Source organism: Gobius niger, assembly GCF_951799975.1.
Source record: "Gobius niger genome assembly, chromosome: 1".
Taxonomy (NCBI): domain Eukaryota; kingdom Metazoa; phylum Chordata; class Actinopteri; order Gobiiformes; family Gobiidae; genus Gobius; species Gobius niger.
In genome coordinates, this window is record NC_136852.1 from 17,559,755 (window position 1) to 17,577,948 (window position 18,194).

The window sequence follows — 18,194 nt, forward strand, 5'->3', positions numbered from 1 at the left end:
ACACAAGGAGCATCATCAGGAGGTAAAGATTGACACACGATGGAAATGTCACCTTAAAACTCAGATCAGACGTGGTGTTGTGGCACTTGAAGGCATGTGTGGTTTATTTATGGAAAACTGTTGTTTTGGTGTTGTGTTGTGGTGTTGATCTACTGTAGAAAGTAAGCCGTGTGTATCCTACGCTCGAACAGACTTTTCAAGGCAATTTCGCTTTTGTTTTCAATTTGACATCGATTCTAAGGAAGAAGACAAGGCAGTGGGATGTAAAGAGGAACATAATGTGAAGGTTGCCATAGAAGAGTAGTGCTGCTTGTAATGAACCACGCCTCTTTTTCTTAAATAACGCCCTCTCCAGCAGCGCAGCCTTTAGAGCAAAACCTGCGCCACGTGCAAGATCGCGCGTGTACCACGTTGCGTTTAGAGTTGCGCACGGACTGCGCCAGTCACAAGATCTGGCCCACTGGGTCAGTGTGGGACAATGGATGGAAATTAGCCCATGGCTGCACTTTACATGAGTCCCATGTATGTTCATTAACATGCAGTCTCGACCAAATAAATAAATACATACAAACATAAATAAATAAACAAATACACAAATAAATAAATAAATAAATAAATAAATAAATAAATAAATAAATAAATAAATAAATAAATAAATAAATAAATAAATAAATAAATAAAGTTATCAAAATCTTTGCCAAAGCCTGCTATAAAACACCCCATTACACATCTTAAATGGCTGCATCTCAGTGTAGCCTACATGAAAGCCCCAAAGTTTGCACGAGCCACTTCTGAATCGTTTTCTCTCACAGAAGTTGCGCCGGGCTCAGTGATATGGAAGATGCTTTTTCCGGCTGGGCACCTGCGGTCGCTGCCTCCTTTTTAGCCTCTTTTGATAGCACTGGTGGCTGACAGGGTCACTCCTAAACACCTCCCTCACACGCAGAGAGCGACAGCACTGTACACGCGACTACATCGCTCTGTGTCAACCGGCTGTGGGCCGTCTCCTCTTCGCACCTGGATCGCTCACTCAGCGCATCACTCGGTCTGACGGGACGAGGTGCACGCTGTCTTCGCTAGATGTGGTACAGTAGGTAGTTATAGTGTGTGTGTGTGTGTGAGCGTGAAGTGCTAAGTGCACGCGTGCGTGTGTGTGGGTCTGCACTCCTAGAATAGAAAGGGAAGAAGAGGAGAGAGGCGGATCGCTGTGTGTCCTGTTCGCATTCAGGGGAAAGCAAATATAATCTGGACTGGAATCGTAGCTACTTGCCACTTCCTTCCCCTCCGTGGATTTGATGGATGTTTAATCAGTGGATGTGATGCCCTTATATATCATCGATCGAAAATTTCCCGACACATCTGGTAAGTCATTTACACCGCACATTTCCATCCGCGATAGTGGTGTTGCGTGTGTGCCACTCTCTGCTTGGTCCTATGAGTGCGCGTGAGAGTGTTTTCTTTTTTCTTGTGCGTGTGCGCGTAAGCCGGCTCGACGACACACGGGCCAACGTGCACTAGTTGCTCATGACACCCCCTTGGAGTTCCCAACATGCAACAGGAGATTAGAAGGTTGGCATGAATGAAGGAGTGTTTTTTGGTATAGGCTACATTGTCTTTGATCAATTTGTTACCGTCAGACCCCAAACAGTTGAGTAATAGACCCTGACGTGTCGATGCTGACGGTCTTATTCCGACTAGTAAATGAGATATCATAGAGACAGTGAAGACTAAGCAGCAGGGATCCGTTTTGGACAGCTGCTTTGATATAAAGTGTTCCCCACAGAGAGCTTTGCCAGGCCGGCTTGTGCAACTCCTCTGCCAAGGAAGGTGTTATTTCAAGTTAAACTAGGCCAGACATCAGGAGTTCTTCATTCCCAATTAGCTGCTTGGCGTGTAAGAATGTAAAAATGTTGACTTGACAAAGCAAATAGCCCATGGTAATTATGTGTTGCCTTGTGATTTCAATTTTAAACAAGTAAAGTTGATGGAGAACGGTGTTAGTATTCAAGAGTGTGCCAGGCACCAGCAGCATCACTAGCCTGAAAGCACAAATCATTGTGTTTGAGGAAGGTCACTCAATTTTCATAATATTCAATAATGAAAAAGCCAGTTTTGCCTTCAGTGAGACCTTCTATAGCATCAACATTTTGCCACTGTTTCTTGCTTTCCTTACACAGAATATCACTTGCTTTTATAGTGCGGAGTGAGCGCATCTATAAATAGTGGCCTCAATTTGGTTTCTACCGTCAGTGACTGTATTAAGACAAGCGATACTTAATGAAACTTTCTCTCATTACATGCTGCAGAGATGAGACAGAAACCTGACATATCGTGTGCATCAAAGAGAAAATCACTTTGCTATTGGTTTGACGTCAGATGCCCTGACACAGCCATAATGGTAATATCAATCGAAGTGTGTGTGATCCCTTAAGGCTCACCTAAAGTGATACAGATCATCCTTTCAGTCTCACAAAAAAAAAAAAAAAAAAATCCCTTTAAATAGATCGTAAACAAACTGCTGGGGAGCTGATCCAGGCTGTGTACAGAGCAAACAGTCTGTACGAGAGATTAGAGATGAGAAGGACATCAAGTCAGGGCTCTCTCAGATTGGAACATGTCTCAGCGCAGTGAGGAGCAAGTCATTTAAAATGATTTAGAGCTTCTTACTATTCTGGTCTCATTCCTCCTGCACATTCCTCCAACACTATCTTTATGTCCTCTTTCTTTATTTTTCATCAAACTTTCTTGACTCGGCTTCTTTTTTGGCTTGCATTAGAATGAATAAATGTAATATACAGTCTCCAGATGGTTTTACCGAAGCAACGGTCCTGTCATAAAAAATGGCTTACATTAAAAAACAAACTCTCTGCTCTACTATACATTTCTATAAGGCTCAGTTTCTCAAAGTAAAGGTTTGGTGTTTTGGACCTGTTTTGTTGTGTGTTTTGCGCATGATCTAATTTGATTGCTTTTATCTGTTTCTTTTGGTTCACAGTTTAATCCATATTTGTTCTGAATCACTCATAATTTAGATATGTTTGTTTTTCAGTCTTATTTCCATTCTGTGTTTGTCCCAGCTCGTCTTTTTGATCCGAAACTATGAGACACATTAGTAGTTCTGGTTCTTTAAATATAGTTCTTAGAAAGCATCGTAGCAGTACTGATATATTAGAGCTGCACAATGAATGACAATTTCAATAAGCAATTCAAAAAGGCTGCTTTTATCGAGGTAATTTCCTCAGGGACTTATAAAACCTGCTAACCTTGCTCTCTAGACCTTTACAAACATGTTCTTACATCCATGTGATTGATTCTTGTATTGGTGTAACAGTCTTCTCTCAAATGGTAATGTGCGCTGTGAACTGAATCCCAATTGTCATAGATAAGTGGCAATTATTATGCCTCTAAAGTTGTGCAGTGGCAGTGAAGTTTACGAAAACAAAAGAAAACAACAAAAACATCTACCTCGAGAGAAACGCTCAGCACCCCGCCGCTACTTGCTCTATCATTCTTACAGATCTTTCAGAGGAGTGGTGTGCAATAATGGTCCTTAACAGCGTGGTAAGCAAGGTGCTGACCTGCGGCTGTTTGTGACAGAGCGAACAGAAGAAAAGTGTAGGGGGTGCAAAGTCTATGCCGCCCCTCCATCCCGGAGACCCTCCCATCTGCACAGCGCCTCATGACACGAGCTTGTAAATGTGTGCGTGCGTGCGGTGAGTGTGCGACGTCGGAGGGGATTAAGGATTAATTGCCTTCAGAGATAGACTTAACTGCTTGTTACATGAACTTTGTAAAGTTTCCACTTGGCTCCGAGGGGAAAACAACAGTAGTGTGTACAGAGGAGCAGAGCAGAGGGCATTGTGCTTGTGCTCCTCAGAAGTGTCTGAAGTGCAGTGCCACTGGAGGGTAAGGAGTCACTCTCGCAGTTTTTTAAACTTTAGCATTGTCTTCTTTTTTTTCCTCTTCACTTTCTGTTTTCTTTGACTTGTTCAGAAATTTCCCCAAACTGTCTGGGATCTAACAACTGCATGATTTACTTATGCCTTCCTTGGTTTTCAACCTGTAGTTCAAATGTGTTGCGGTAAAAGAAATTTGACAAATTGAAACAGAAGCAAAGAAGTTTTTCAAAGTTGTATTTGCAAGACAGAATTACTGCGGTGACACCTTTCTGTTGCTGCTCTCATTGTTACTACATTAGCAACACAAAAGTAACTTTTTAACTGTGAGGACATTAACATTTTGCCAATATTTTTTACTTTAATATAAAACCTGCTTTTGTATGACTGTATCTCAGAGATCTGATTTCTCTAAGCTGAACTCCTTCATATAATCAAGTACTTTTCTTATCTTTATTTATTTGATAACACTGATATAGTCTTGTTGAGAATGAGATCACATATTAATCCTGTATTTAGATCAGGGTTCCTCCTGATTGAATGCTTATTTAAACAGTCAATCCTCAAAAAGACAGTTTTTGTGATCAAATAAATCGTGGCCCTGCACCAGATGGCTCTGAACCACAAATATAAACTTGCGGAGAGAGATTGTTTCTGGCGTTCACTGCGGCCCCAGATGTAAAAGGAACTGTCAATACCTCATTACAGACAACCCCTGACCTTCATTCCACACATTTTACAGTGTAGCTTTCCTCTGGCCCTGCTCGTCATCGCCGCTTCCATCACTGACGACTCATCTCTTATAAACATGCTCAATGAAACTGCTGTGTTGTGCTCCAGGTGAGTTCACGCAGCTGGCCACAGACGGAGCAGAGCTGAAGATGACGGATAATAACCCCCCCAAGCTGGCCAAGAAGCCGCGCTGGACATCTCTGGAGATTGGACTCACTACTATCGTGTCACTGCTATTCATTGTCATTGTGTCCCTCATCGTCCTGTTCGCTACGCACAAGAATGGTGAGTAATAATCCGAAATAGCAGCATTCAAGCTGAAGTCAAGGCCCTCAACAAAAGTACTGCATGAAATAAAGGAACTTACCTTAATAAATCCTTTTCGTGGTCCCTCTCTGGGTAATACATGTGTTAATGGGATGATTGATTTCGTCTCCCTCTGGTGTCTCTGGCCAGAAAACCACACATGGAACTTCGCTGCCTCCGGGTCGGAGCCACCAATACACACCAATGGAAGAAAAAGAAGCTAACAGGCTAACGGGCAAAGCTAACTGCGGGCTAGCGCCACTTAAAGAGTATTTATAGCCAAGTTTGAGTGAAAAAAAAAATCTCCATTGTCTAACTGGATGTACAATATCCCTCTCTCCCTTTGTCTTTTCTGTCAGCGTAGTATTTACTCTCACAGACAATTAATGAGTAAAAAAACGCAACATGTTACGACACCTGCAGTGGCGCTTGTGGCCTCTAGGGGCATGAGTTGCCTAGTACTGTTTTAAAGAGGACAAAACATACATTTTTGAACTTCTAGCAACATTACAACATTCTTGGTATAACTTTGGATTGTTTCTTCAATAGTCAATACCAGTAAAAGGTTTCACAAATTAGGATTTGATTCTTGAGTATTCCTTTGATTGCTTTGTATTGATTTGATTGGCATTCCTTGGATTTAATGAATAATCGATTGAACAAAATGTCATCACTGGACTCATTCTGAAGAGTCCAGCACTCACCATCGATTTATTACCATGGCTTTAGGTCAAATTGAAAGCTTGTATTTTATTTTTAGGACAAATAGTTATTATTTTTCACTGAGATATCAAGGATCAGGTGTCCTAAAGCAGGTTTATGGGCTTCATATTTGATTAAAAGTAAACATTGCACTTTTCAAAGTATTGCAGCAACGTGTAAGTGACATATAGTGCTGTAGCTAATGTCAGTACTATTCTACTTTATCTATTGCTTCGACTTTGATATGTAGATATGTTGTTCAAAAAAAACCTCCGACTTACTGCCACTGCCCGAGCGATCTCATGACGTAAGCATAGTCCATAGTCTGTGCCTTTTAAGAAATGTATAAAAATCACACACCTTCTAAGCCTTTAATTTATTCCGATGATCTCTTCCTGCTGAGTCTCTGGCAGGGAGTGCGCGAATAGATACGATTGTAAATCCGCGACGAGACCCGAGTTCACTTTCAAAGAGGGGCAAACGTGCAGCCGCTGAACCAGGGAGGAAAAATGCAAAGTGCAAAGGTCCTTTTGTGTTTTTCACTTTTTATGACGGTACGTCCCTCAAAGTGCTGTTTTAACACCTCTCCGACTTGGGCTTAATATATGAAAGAATGTGTACGGCTGCTCTAAATGTCAGTGCTTATTATGACAAATGGGTGTTTGAAAATGGAAGCAGTAAAATCGAACAGGCCTCCTCCGAAACCTCCTGCCACTTTTCTCTCACTCGTGTGGGCGTAAATCATCTGCACAAGCACATTGTAGTAGACGGAGAGGCTGATACTAGGGCATGTGTGTCTTTATATGCATGAGGTTTAACGTGATTTCAAAATGGTATGCCAGCAAGTGTTAAGACTGCTCATGATTCCAAAGTTTCAAACTCGATTTCAATACTAAGAAATGACTACTGTAAAAACCCATTTTTACATCACAGTGCAAAAATGTAAGGACAACAAATAGAATATATTTATTCAATGGTCAGATACAAGTTTTAGTACTGCTTAGTAAAGTTAAGCGGAAGGCGATATAAAAACTCTCCTCTGAGAATGAGTTGGGACATTAAAGGCTCTGTGGCCGATTTTTGTTTACAAACAATGAAAGAGTCCAAACTCATTCCTAACATTTTCCGAACACACATTTCTAACATGGCAATTCTTCAGAGGGACGAGTTCAAAGCAGTACTGAGTAACTCATGCCCCTAGAGGCCATAAGCGCCACTGCATGTGTCGTGGCATATTACGTTTTTTTTTAACTCCTTAATTGTCCGTGAGAGTAAATACTACGCTGACAGAAAAGACAAAGGGAGAGAGGGATATTGTACATCCAATTACACAATGGAGATATTTTTTTTTCACTCAAACTTGGCTGCAAATACTGTTTAAGTGGCGCTAGCCCGCAGTCGGCTTTGCCCGGTAGCCTGTTAGCTTCTTCTTCGTGATTCCATTAGTGTGCATTGGGGCTGCCGGGTCGAAGCAGGGAAAGTTGCAAGTGTGGTTTTCTGGCCAGAGACACCAGAGGGAGACGAAAGACCCCCTAATCATCCCATTAACTTCTATTACCCCCAGTGTGACTACGGAAAGGATTTATTAAGGTAAACAAGGTCCTTAGTACTGCCTTAAGGGCACATTTCACAACTACGAATATGTTTTGATTAGATGCCCTATCTTTTTCCACAATGTCTGCTGTTAGTGCTTAGGACAGAACAAATTTCAGACCACCAGTAGATAAATACAATTAGGTACAGAGCTTTAACCGTAATTGGTAAAAGATTTGACTACAACATTGCTGTATTCTTTTCACTTAAACACCTAACTTGAGCATTTATATTCCACCATGTATTCCATTACATGCAATAATGTAAAGAACAAGCTGTGCTGTTGTTAGTTCCATAAAAGTATAACGGAAAGCAACACAGGAAGAACATCAAAAGGTCAATGTAATTAGTGGTGATGGCACATGGGAAACGCTCTTCATTCTCATGCGGCACATGTTTGCTCTGTCTGTCAGGGATATTAACAACTCTTAATGAGCTTGAGGCTTTACCTGAGTGAATACAACTAATATAGATATGGTCATGTGCAGCCACACACGATCAAGAGTGTTTGTCACAGTTTACTCCTGGGAATGTGCCTGTGCCAGCTTGTGTTTAATATACTCTTTAACACCTTAATTATTCTCGGAGATGGGAAGCGGCGCTAGGAGGTCTGTTAAAGGAGTGTGAGCAAAACCAAAGGAAAAGGACATGGAATGACACTTGGAGTGGTGAGTCTAAAAATCCAGCCAGTAATGGTTTCTTTTTTGTTTTCCTCCAGACGAGATATGCACCACTGCAGACTGTACACAATCAGGTAAGCCTTGTGTTTGTATTTGTTTGGCTTTATTGTCTCAATATGAAAGGCTTTGGCATTTTCAGGGAGGGGCGGGATGGCAGGCTTTGAAGGCTGCCATTGCCCTGGGACTTAAGATGTGTTGAGGGAGGGAAAAAAAAAAATCATTTCATTTGTAAATATACCACGACGGAAAGAAAAAATAGGCGCCATTGTTATATTGTGGTTCAGGGAAGTGTGGGCCATTCAGGGAGGAGAGACAACTGGATCGACTGGATCACCTGTCATGCAGCCTGACAGATGTTGTTGTACATTGAGCTGATATTTGGTCGATGTCAGGGTTTTTTCCTTATGAATTGCTTTGGATTTGATATCACTACAAACTCATTTCTGTAATTGGAACTCCATCTAAACTTGCAATTCCTTTTGGAGAATTCTGCTCCCCATAAACTTGATCCATGTCTTTTTTTCCCCCCCCTTAAATTAATTTAAACCTCTGCACACTCATTTGCAATATGAAACACATTCTTTTGATTGGAGCTATGGAAGTCCCTGGTTTGACTATCTCTCTCTATAGAAGTCTGTCTAACTCCCCAATGGCTGATTATTTCTCCCGAATATTTAAATTACACATATTCTTTCATAGAGAACTGGTTCATTACTACTATAGTCAATTTGAGCTGACTCCAACAACATATGCCAATTAATTTCCCTTGCGTTGGGAGTGAGCGCTGTCCTAGTTCAGTCAGGTTTGACAGACAGCCCTGTCACAGGAGATCTCTGAGCTGCCTCATGTAATTTAATTGCCCCCCTGAAAAGTTAACACACTTCCAGCAGCGATGCCGAGCACAGGCCAATTACAACTATTTTACTCTTTTACTCGCCGCAAATGGCTGCGTCTTTATATCACTTAGAGTTGACCTTTTCATCCAACACCTGGCAAAGACCATAGCGTACATTTAAAGACTATGTTGAATTTCCATATTTTATTAACTGTGCAGTATTACTCATAAACCACCAGCTTATCCCTGTTCCAGCAATTACAACTTTCAAAGCATAGGGCATTGCTTTGCTAAATTGTAGTGATTTATCTCCGCTGAAACGGGCCAACTTCCAGGACTGAAACAAGTTTTATTAATTGGTTAGTTCTCACTCTCGTCCAAAATCTAAGAATCACACCTGTATTAAAGATGAACAATAGGCTAAACTGGAAGAGTCCCGGCACCTGGATCCCATTTGGATAAATAGATGGGAAGGATTGAATCAGGAATGAGATTGGTAATAAAATATAAAATACATAAAAGGGAATAGGGAAAATCTGAGTATGTGTATAATGACACTTTTGAATCTCTCTTCAGCTTCACGGCTGCTTGAAAACATGGATGCTACAGTGGACCCATGTGACAACTTCTATCAGTATGCCTGTGGTGGCTGGTTAAAGAAGAACATAATCCCTGAAAGCACGTCCAGATACAGCACCTTCGACATCTTACGAGACGAGCTGGAGGTCGTCCTGAAAGGTCAGACCCGGCGCTGTGTAATGGATTCATGAGTTATTGTTTCTTTATGACATAAAGTGGGGGATTTTTGTGGTTCCATTGCTTCCTTGGAGCACAGATTGACTCTCTCAAATGAGAGCTAAAGAAGATCGTCCTTCTGAGACCGGGGTCTATAGATATTCCAGATGTCACCGGAGTTTGGCTGCAGCTCTGCCACATGAGCCAAGTTTGTCAATTTAACTGTCAATAATGCCGTGTGTGGGGACTCAGAAAATGCCAGTGGGGAGAAATTAATTGGGATTTTATTTAAGGAGATATTTAGAACCTATTTCTGACCAACTTTCACCTCTACTAAAACCACATGTTCAATTCATTTAGCTTTTATTTACAATTCTACACGGAAAGAACATGCAGAGAATACAAATTGCATTACTCTCTCAAACCCGTGTTGCAAAAAGACAAGAGTTAACACTACTGTACACAGAGCTACTGTATATCAAATACATATACTGTATATCCACAAAAATGGTACATATTCAGTCAGTTTAACCTCTGCCAATTCACAAGAAAAAAAGGATCCCATTTTATGTGAGAGAAGAAGCCTCGGCACGTGCATGTGATGGCATGTTTCGTGGCCTATTTATACATTTTTTTCACAAGTTGCTGACTTCACAATATAGGTCTATGGATGTAAGAGGATACTGAAATTGAATTAAGCTGTAGGTTTATGCCAAAAACGTCAGGGTTAGGCAAGTGTGTCCATATTTATGGTTGGTAAAGAAATTAACAATATTTTCAGTATTTTTGATCCATTTTGTGTCCAGTTATTTTTCTCAGTATCATCTAGTGGGCCAGCGGATATATTTAGAAGACCTCTACCACCTTTTGCCTAACCCTTTGGGACTTCCACTGTTTTAAAGATCAGGACAGGTTGGTTCAAACAGGCAGGGGAAGACCGTAATATTCAGTCAGGACGTGGAGAATGATCCTCAAAGTGAGTGAAAGTGCTGAGGGTTGAAAGTGCAGCTGGTCTGCCTCTGTACTGTGATAGCTTGTACCAGCCAAGAACTTTATCTGCCTGTCCTCAAAGAGATTGGCACATATCTCCGAACAGCCATTCTCCTTTCCTCCTTGTCCTGAATACTGATGACATGCACAATCTCTATCAAAACAAGATTTAGATACTCACTTGTGACAATGACTTCTTGTAAATTGGAGTTTTTTTTATGTTAATGAAATAGAGTCTTTTTTTCTCTCTCTCTCTCACAAAGATATAGACTTTTCAGCCTCTGTCTGCTCTGTTGTGTCTGGTTGTGGTCTCCTCGGTGGTGGCTATAAAACTCACACACAGGGGGGAAAAGTAAAGTCAACATTGCTCAACCCGGGATCATTTTAGGTATTCTGTTACGGCTTCTGCTTTTACGTACATAGCAGGTCGGTGTGTGCAAGCGTGCGGTATCATTTGCCACTGTTGATTTTGTGCTGCTTTGCCCTTCAGTGATATTTGCTACCTGTCGAAGAATTCAGTCTTGTGCTGGTATTTCAAGGCTTACTGTCTCAGTTTGTTTACGTGGTTATAACTTTAGCATATCAGGAGACGTACTCAACGCGTGTACTTGAATACTCAAAGTAATGTGCAACACTACTGATGCTAATAGTACGAAACTCTCTATCTTTCCTCCTCCTTCTTCTTCTTCTTCTCTACAATCACCACCACAGGCAATACCACTTCTATGTTTGCTTATTTAAAGTCACTCACTGCTTCTGTATTTGCTTTTAGCACCACTTTTGTCATTATTGCTGGCCACGCTTATGATGTCATGTTGAGACACATATCTGTGATTTTCATCAGTTAAAGAAGTGCGTATTTGCATTTAGATGTACGAGTCAAACAGCATATTTTCCCAATATAGTATCATATAATAGTATGTAACGAGAAGGAATGTCTTGTGCTGTGGTTACAGTCCCTTATGTGAAACGAGAAAGAAATTGCTACAATTGTATTTTTAAAAATATCTTCGACTGGAGCCAAACTAGTTTCCTTTTCCAGTAGTTGTGAGTTAAGGCCAGGCCTCTGCTTGCCCTAACAAGTGAACTCTGACCCTTGAGCTGCCTGCTTCCGTCTGGCTAGGATACCATTAGCTGCGGAGGGACAGGTCCTCTTCCTGTCAACAGCTGGAGGGCTGAAACACCTGGATGCCAGAGCACTGCAGGCTGCACGATTAGCCATAAACGCGTATATCTGTGCCGGTTTGCAGTGCCTTGTAAATGCCTGGGATTGTTTTCCGCGTCGCTGTCAATGAGTCATAATGAGGACTGAGAAGAGGGAATTAAGAGTGGGATCGACACATCAGAGGGCGAGGCACTGAGGTGCACACAATAAAGTACTGTATGCAAAGCATGCGCGCAAGCTGTAACTGTAACTAATAATCAGAACATCTTTAACGAGAAGGAACATTCTAAGTTTCTACTATGTCTAGTTAGTGAATTATGTTCTAAACCAGTGTTTCCCAATCAGGGGTACAGGGACCCTGGGGGTACTTGAGTGCTTTGCAGGGAGTACTTGGAATTTTAAAAGAAGGTGACATTTTCAATTATATTCAAAGGAAAATTACAGTAGTTATGACTGTTTTTTGTACAATGTTTGAATTTGTGAATATTTTTGCTTCATTTTGAACACAACACTCCACTGAACACTAAAAAATCTGAGCTTAGTCAAAGACTTCGTAAAAAATATTGGCAGGATCCTCGAGGTAGGGGGTACTTGGATTTTAAAACTCCCGGGGTATGCAAGACAAAAGAGGTTGGGAATCACAGTTCTAAAATATATGCATTCAACATTGAAAAAGTAGCAGAAGCACTCGTCAGTAATTTGACGAGTAATATTGCACGAGGTACGACTGGACCAAAACGTTTTGACTCAAAGAACCCTTATCAGGTTTTTGAAGAACAACTGAATTTTTCTGTTTACTCAGGTGTTAAGTACTCACCCCAATTGACCGAAAGTGTTTAATTAACAAGGAGAAGCACGGAGAGAAGAGTGAGCAAAGGCCCCAATGCAGTAACATTCAAAAACAAAGCTACAATGTTTCTCATGCTGGTGCTCTCGGTAAAAGGGTCTTTGAGGTGAGGCAGACGGGAGTGTCGAAAGACAAAGAACAATGCGATTTTGAGAGAGGCTTTGAGGATAGGTCAGGAAATGTGAAACAGCATGCGGTCGCCATCATGCAACGCACGCCGGGCAAGACATTATAGAACAACTCCGGGTTTCGGCCTCTGTCTTCTCATCCTGTTCTGTACCATGATGAAGGCAGAATGCATATATGCCTCTGTTATTGTTTTGTTCTGCCAAAAGACTGACACAATAAAAAAAAAAGAAGAAGATTGTTGACTGGGCTTTTCTCATCAAATCATTTCAGTTGCATAACGCATCATATTTGAAGAGATTATAAAATATCAAAGCACACATCCATAGCCAAGTATAATAGTATTAATATTGAGTGAGATAAACAGAGCCAACACAAATAGAATTAATACAACTCCAGAATTTGATATGTTTTTGCAAGTCCCCATGTTTTTGGATAACAGGAAGGACCTCGGACCTCCACTGCTGGTCATAACTGTCTGTCCCGATTCATTTTTCTTCTAAACTGTAAAGAAAATGTTGCTCTAAACACAGGCTTTCATTTTGCTATAGAGGTATGCATATGCAACTGGTTTACTATGAGCGCCGTGGGTGGCCATGGACTGGGCAAAAGTGTGTCTTTGGGATTTTTTTTTTAATCTAAATTGTTCAGTTAAGCAGAGCACTTCAGTTCACATTCTTTGAATTGTCTGAAGAAAGTGTCATTTGTGGCGCCTTGAAGATAAAAAATAGAGCTTAAAAGAAACGTTTAAGCGCTTAATGTCTACATGTTTAGAAAAGTGAAAAATGAATGGGAAATGAAATTTGTTTCTTGGACTGATGAAGGTTTTGAAAAGGGGAAGGGGACTGACATAAAAACAAAAGAAAGAAAAAGAAAAATATAGTTCAAGTTACATTTGCACATGCCTGTTATATAGTCCAGTTTTTTCTAATCCTAATTGTTTGATTGATGATTAAATTGAATTAAATGGACTTAATCAGTCCTTATCCCTTTATAGGGCACTTTCATTATCATGCAGAAAATCAATGTGAGCGAAGTTACCATGTTTGGTTCATTGCCCTTTAAGGGTAAAACAAAAATATACAAAATTCACACAAAAATAGTCACATATCCTAAAGGCTTAAGCATCTCTGAGGTTGAATAAAGGTGAGAGAGGGGTATCGGTTGCAACATCAGCAAAGAGCAAGTGACATTCAGTACACAGAAGGATCATGATGATTTTCTGGCACGAAATTAGAAAGAAAGAAATGAAAGAAGCATGACTGATAAATACGTTTGCATCAGAACAAAGCAACTACAAAACACTCACAAATTGTTTCCTTTTTTCAGTTTGATGTCTTCTGAAAACCTTTAACGACAAAAGAAGTAGACACTGTATCACGACCCACTGTGCACAAAATGTTTCAACAGGCAGTCAAGGATAAAATTGGCAAAGGCAAAAAGAGGAACTTGAAATTCTGATTCGGTAACACGCTGTGGTTTGCCTCCGATTGACGCGATGTCTCAAACAAACATCAGGTGGCACAAAATCCACTCTCAAATACTGCATCAGGTGGAAGAGGGAGAGGTGAGGCTTTAGCTGTGGTTAAACATTCGCAGCAGGCCGTCGCTAATCCAATCACACACACGATCGGTGCCCTTTGGCAGGAAGCGCCACGGCAAGGGTCCATTCCTAGGCCTTTATCCAAGCTAAATGAGATTCAACAAACTAAGTATTTCAATAAAATTAGGAAAAGTGCGAGGGAGGCAGTGACATTATTTGATATATTGCAGCATCCAGATGGTACTTATGATTAAATAGAGGGGTTACCCTGCAGACGTGTTTACAGACATTTATCATTTCAGCACTAGGGTAGCTAGTATACTTATTTATAGTCATTACACCATATTTGACCTATCATAAGTAAAATTGAATACCAGGAGCCTAGGACAGTCAGTCAGATTCCAGGAGTGGCCCATGCTAGTCACACACACACTGTAATTCATTTTGGCCCCAGACATGATGCTATACTGTACATGTTTTAGTGGTAGGGGATACAGGAGCACCCGGAGGAAACCCATGTAAGCACTGGGAGTCGAGTTTACGACCTTCTTGCTTGGCACCAAGCCGTTAATTAGACTAGTGCGGATTCTTTTGGTTGATGGAGAGGTCTTGGAGGAAATCGGATGGAGGCCCATTTGGCTTAGAAATCAATCTATTAGCTATTATTCTGGCTATCTGCAATTACCATATTTTCCAGACCATGGGCCCGATCTTGTGCATCAAAACGGAGACGATAGCGTGACATTTTGCGCTCAGTAGGAGCGCACTTTGTGATCTTGCCACTCCAGACTTGGCGCATTTAAGTGGGTTGAGACACACACATTTTCCTCCAACCAGATCGACTCCACGTCCAGGAGAGTGGTTGTGTGGGAGTGGGGGGTGAACATGTGCTTTTGTTTTGCTTTGCGTTCACGCCAAGCGCGGGCCGATACGGACGCTGTAGCTCTTTTTCTCTCGAGACGTGAACATCGTTTAGCTCACGATGGGGTAAATAAAGTTTTTAGTTTGACCTGTGAGAGCCTAAGGCTTAAGAAAGAACGCAAGACAGCGCAATGTAAACGAGGAAGTGAATGTCAGCCGTGTTTCCATCAGTGCAGTCACCTCCTCTTGTGACGCCCCCTCACAGGTGGCGGAGGCGAATGGCACATATAGCGCCGCCACTCGGAAAATAATTCGCCAAGAGCCTGCGCCGCCCCGTGCGCCGCCACAAGATCTGGCCCTATAAGTCGCACCAGCCTTGGCAACTACTAGGTCATGGAGGCGTAACTGCAACGTTTACCTCTCCCGGCAGCACGTTGTTCAAGCACCCATTCTCGTTCTTCTTGCTGTGGCCATCTAGCTTTTAGCCCGCAATTAGCTTTTTTTGTTTTCTTCATTGCAGTAAGAGTGACCTCGGCTTTTCCCCAAACCCTCACAACTGCTTTTGGCTGCGCATTTCACTACTTGCTGTTTGCAATCTGCAGAATATGATTTTCTTTTGGGGGACATTTGTGTTCAGAGTAGCAGATACTGGTACACAAGCCTAGAGTGCCTGTAGCAGCTGTCAGTGTGAAAATAATAAATCTGTTAAATTATATATTTTGATATATATATATAAGTCGCACCTGAGTGTAAGTCGCACCCCCAGCCAAAAAAAAGTGTGCTTTATAGTCTGGAAAACGGTACACATTAATTATGACTTCTACCATTGGCACTGTATAACTAAGTGCCAAATGCCTATAAAGAATTTGAAAAATACAGCCATCTTGTTTAATACTTCTGGTATGATGCCAACTGTGTGTGATGTGAGTTATACCTCAGCGACTCAGGGGAGAGCTTTCTGTCGACCGCCTGTGTAATTTAATCTTAGCCAAGTCCCAGCATTGATCGTGAAGTTAGATGTGCCAGACTGTGGCATATATCTCCGAATGTAACCTCAGCAGGAGATGACTTTATTACAACTTTATGCAGCAGGTGAAACACCATATGTTCACTTGAATAGTGATTTGTCAAAATGAGCATTCCACTTAATTGAGAAGAGTATTTCTGCTTCTCTGTTTCACGGTTTTATTTCAATTGAAACTGAAATCTTTTTTTTCCATTTCCTCTTAGCAAAACAAGGTGCTCAATAGACTTCCTGAAAATGTACAACCTTTATTGCACTAGTCAAGTGCCCCTTTGAGAATGCTCTATGCAAAAGCTAATTCGAACTGATTTATTGGTCAGAGAAACTTGAAGACTTCATTGCTTAGACTTTCTCAACATAATCAAACCATTAGCACTTTAGATTTGTATATGTTTTGCTTGTCTCATAAAGCAGCCTGCAGCCTAAACTTGAGTTATAATAAACGACAAAAGACAAATGAAAAACATGGGAATTTGATATGTCTATAATATTAGTTGCTGTCTACAGCCAGATATTGGAAAGTGTACAGTATGTATGGAATTGGCTGATCCCAAATCATCAATCCATTGATCCAGTAAAGCTGTGTTTACTTTACCATACGCATCTGTTGGAGAGATATTACAGAATATTGACTTTGAAGAACCTTAAAGGCTTAACTTATGTCTCCAAAAGTCAGCAAACAATGGCTGGTGTGAAAGTGATTCATGTGGTACACTCTGCTGTCTACAGGACCACTGTATTAGTGTGTGTTAACTGTTACTGTTCATTTTTCTTTTTACAGTCGGCTTGAATACTCTGATAATCAATTTCACAAACCCATTATAATGAATCCAGGGGTGCAATTGTACGCAGATTACTTCCAGTTTTATGGACCATACATTGGAAACGCACTGGCTCAGCTGTCTCTTTCTTCTTTATGTTCATAATCTGTAGCTGTTATCTGAGGTCATGCATTTAAACACTACAGAAAGTTCATATCCAGCAGTAAACTAACTAACTAACTAATTAATTTATGCCATGAATTATTGATAATGCTGTCTTTAAGCATGACACATGGCTAAACCGTTGGACAGTCTGCATGCTGCAAGGTAATAATGAGCAGGGATATAGAGTCTGAACTGTCAAGCGTGGAGAAAGTGCTCAGTCTAATTTGTTTTGTGTGCAGTTTTATCGAGCAGTTTATTTACCAAGTTTGACATTGGCCTAATGAATTATTGCTGTGCCACTGAGCCATGACAAGGCCAGATTGCAACGTGTGACAACATTAAAATCGTCCTTAACCTGGTTTTTACTCTTGTAGATTGAACCATTAAAACCATTGAACTCTAATTATGTTGTTACACTTTGCTGCTATACATAAGTAGCCCTGGTAATCTGCTCCTGCACTGTTGTATGCGCCACATGGCCACTGGAATGTTGTGGGTGCGGTGGTTGCAAGCACTCGGATCAAGGTTCTGCAGTGGTTGGTAAGAGATTCTAGAGCGGTGGATCTCAACTTGTGGGTCAGGATGTATAAGTGAGTCTCAGGACCATTTTCAGTATACCATGAGCCTGTCCCAAAAAATACTACATATAAGTTTGCTTGTTTGATAGTTCAGTGCCTAAAACAACACAACTCTGTGAGTTTTCGATACAAGCTTAAAACTGCAAAAATGTTGAAGTGTAAGTTGAAGCTAAAGTGTAGGTTACAGCTTTTCTTTATGGCTTTAATGTGGGTCCCAAAAACGTCACTTGAGAACCACTGTTCTAGAACTTGTAGTTTCCTAAAGATGATGAACAGAAAAATGTTATAGAGCACAAAGTGCATGTATCGGAAGAGATGCCGTTTTTTCCTTTCTTTTGTTAAACATGTCTTTATGACTATGATTAGACTCTATGAGACAACATTTGGCCTAAGGCTGCACTCTGGGCTCTGAGCTAAACAAGGCTGAGATGACAACAGAAACATATCCTGAAGCATCTATGTGTTATTATAAAAAGAGTAACTTTTTAATCATTTAGAAAGAATTTGTTTCTTATGGAAGCATCACTATCATGCCTCTACATTCTAGCCTAACAACAAGTCATGAGCAATGAGTGGACCAGTGGTTTCCAACGTTTTTTGTCTTGTGTACTCCTTAAAGGGGCTAGATGCAAGTTGGCCATTTTATACTCACTAC

General features: G+C 41.0%; 1 protein-coding gene across 1 annotated transcript in view; it reads left to right on the forward strand.

The window, feature by feature from the left end:
- Positions 1–825: 825 nt before the first annotated feature.
- The window catches only part of LOC306962945 (neprilysin-like), a 33,629-nt gene continuing 16,260 nt past the window's right edge, over positions 826–18,194 (forward strand). The window contains exons 1-4 of the mRNA XM_079556331.1: positions 826–1,362; positions 4,737–4,913; positions 7,948–7,983; positions 9,321–9,482. Of these exons, the coding sequence (XP_079412457.1) occupies positions 1,320–1,362; positions 4,737–4,913; positions 7,948–7,983; positions 9,321–9,482 (418 nt within the window). The 5' untranslated portion in view covers positions 826–1,319. The remainder of the gene's footprint in view (positions 1,363–4,736; positions 4,914–7,947; positions 7,984–9,320; positions 9,483–18,194) is intronic.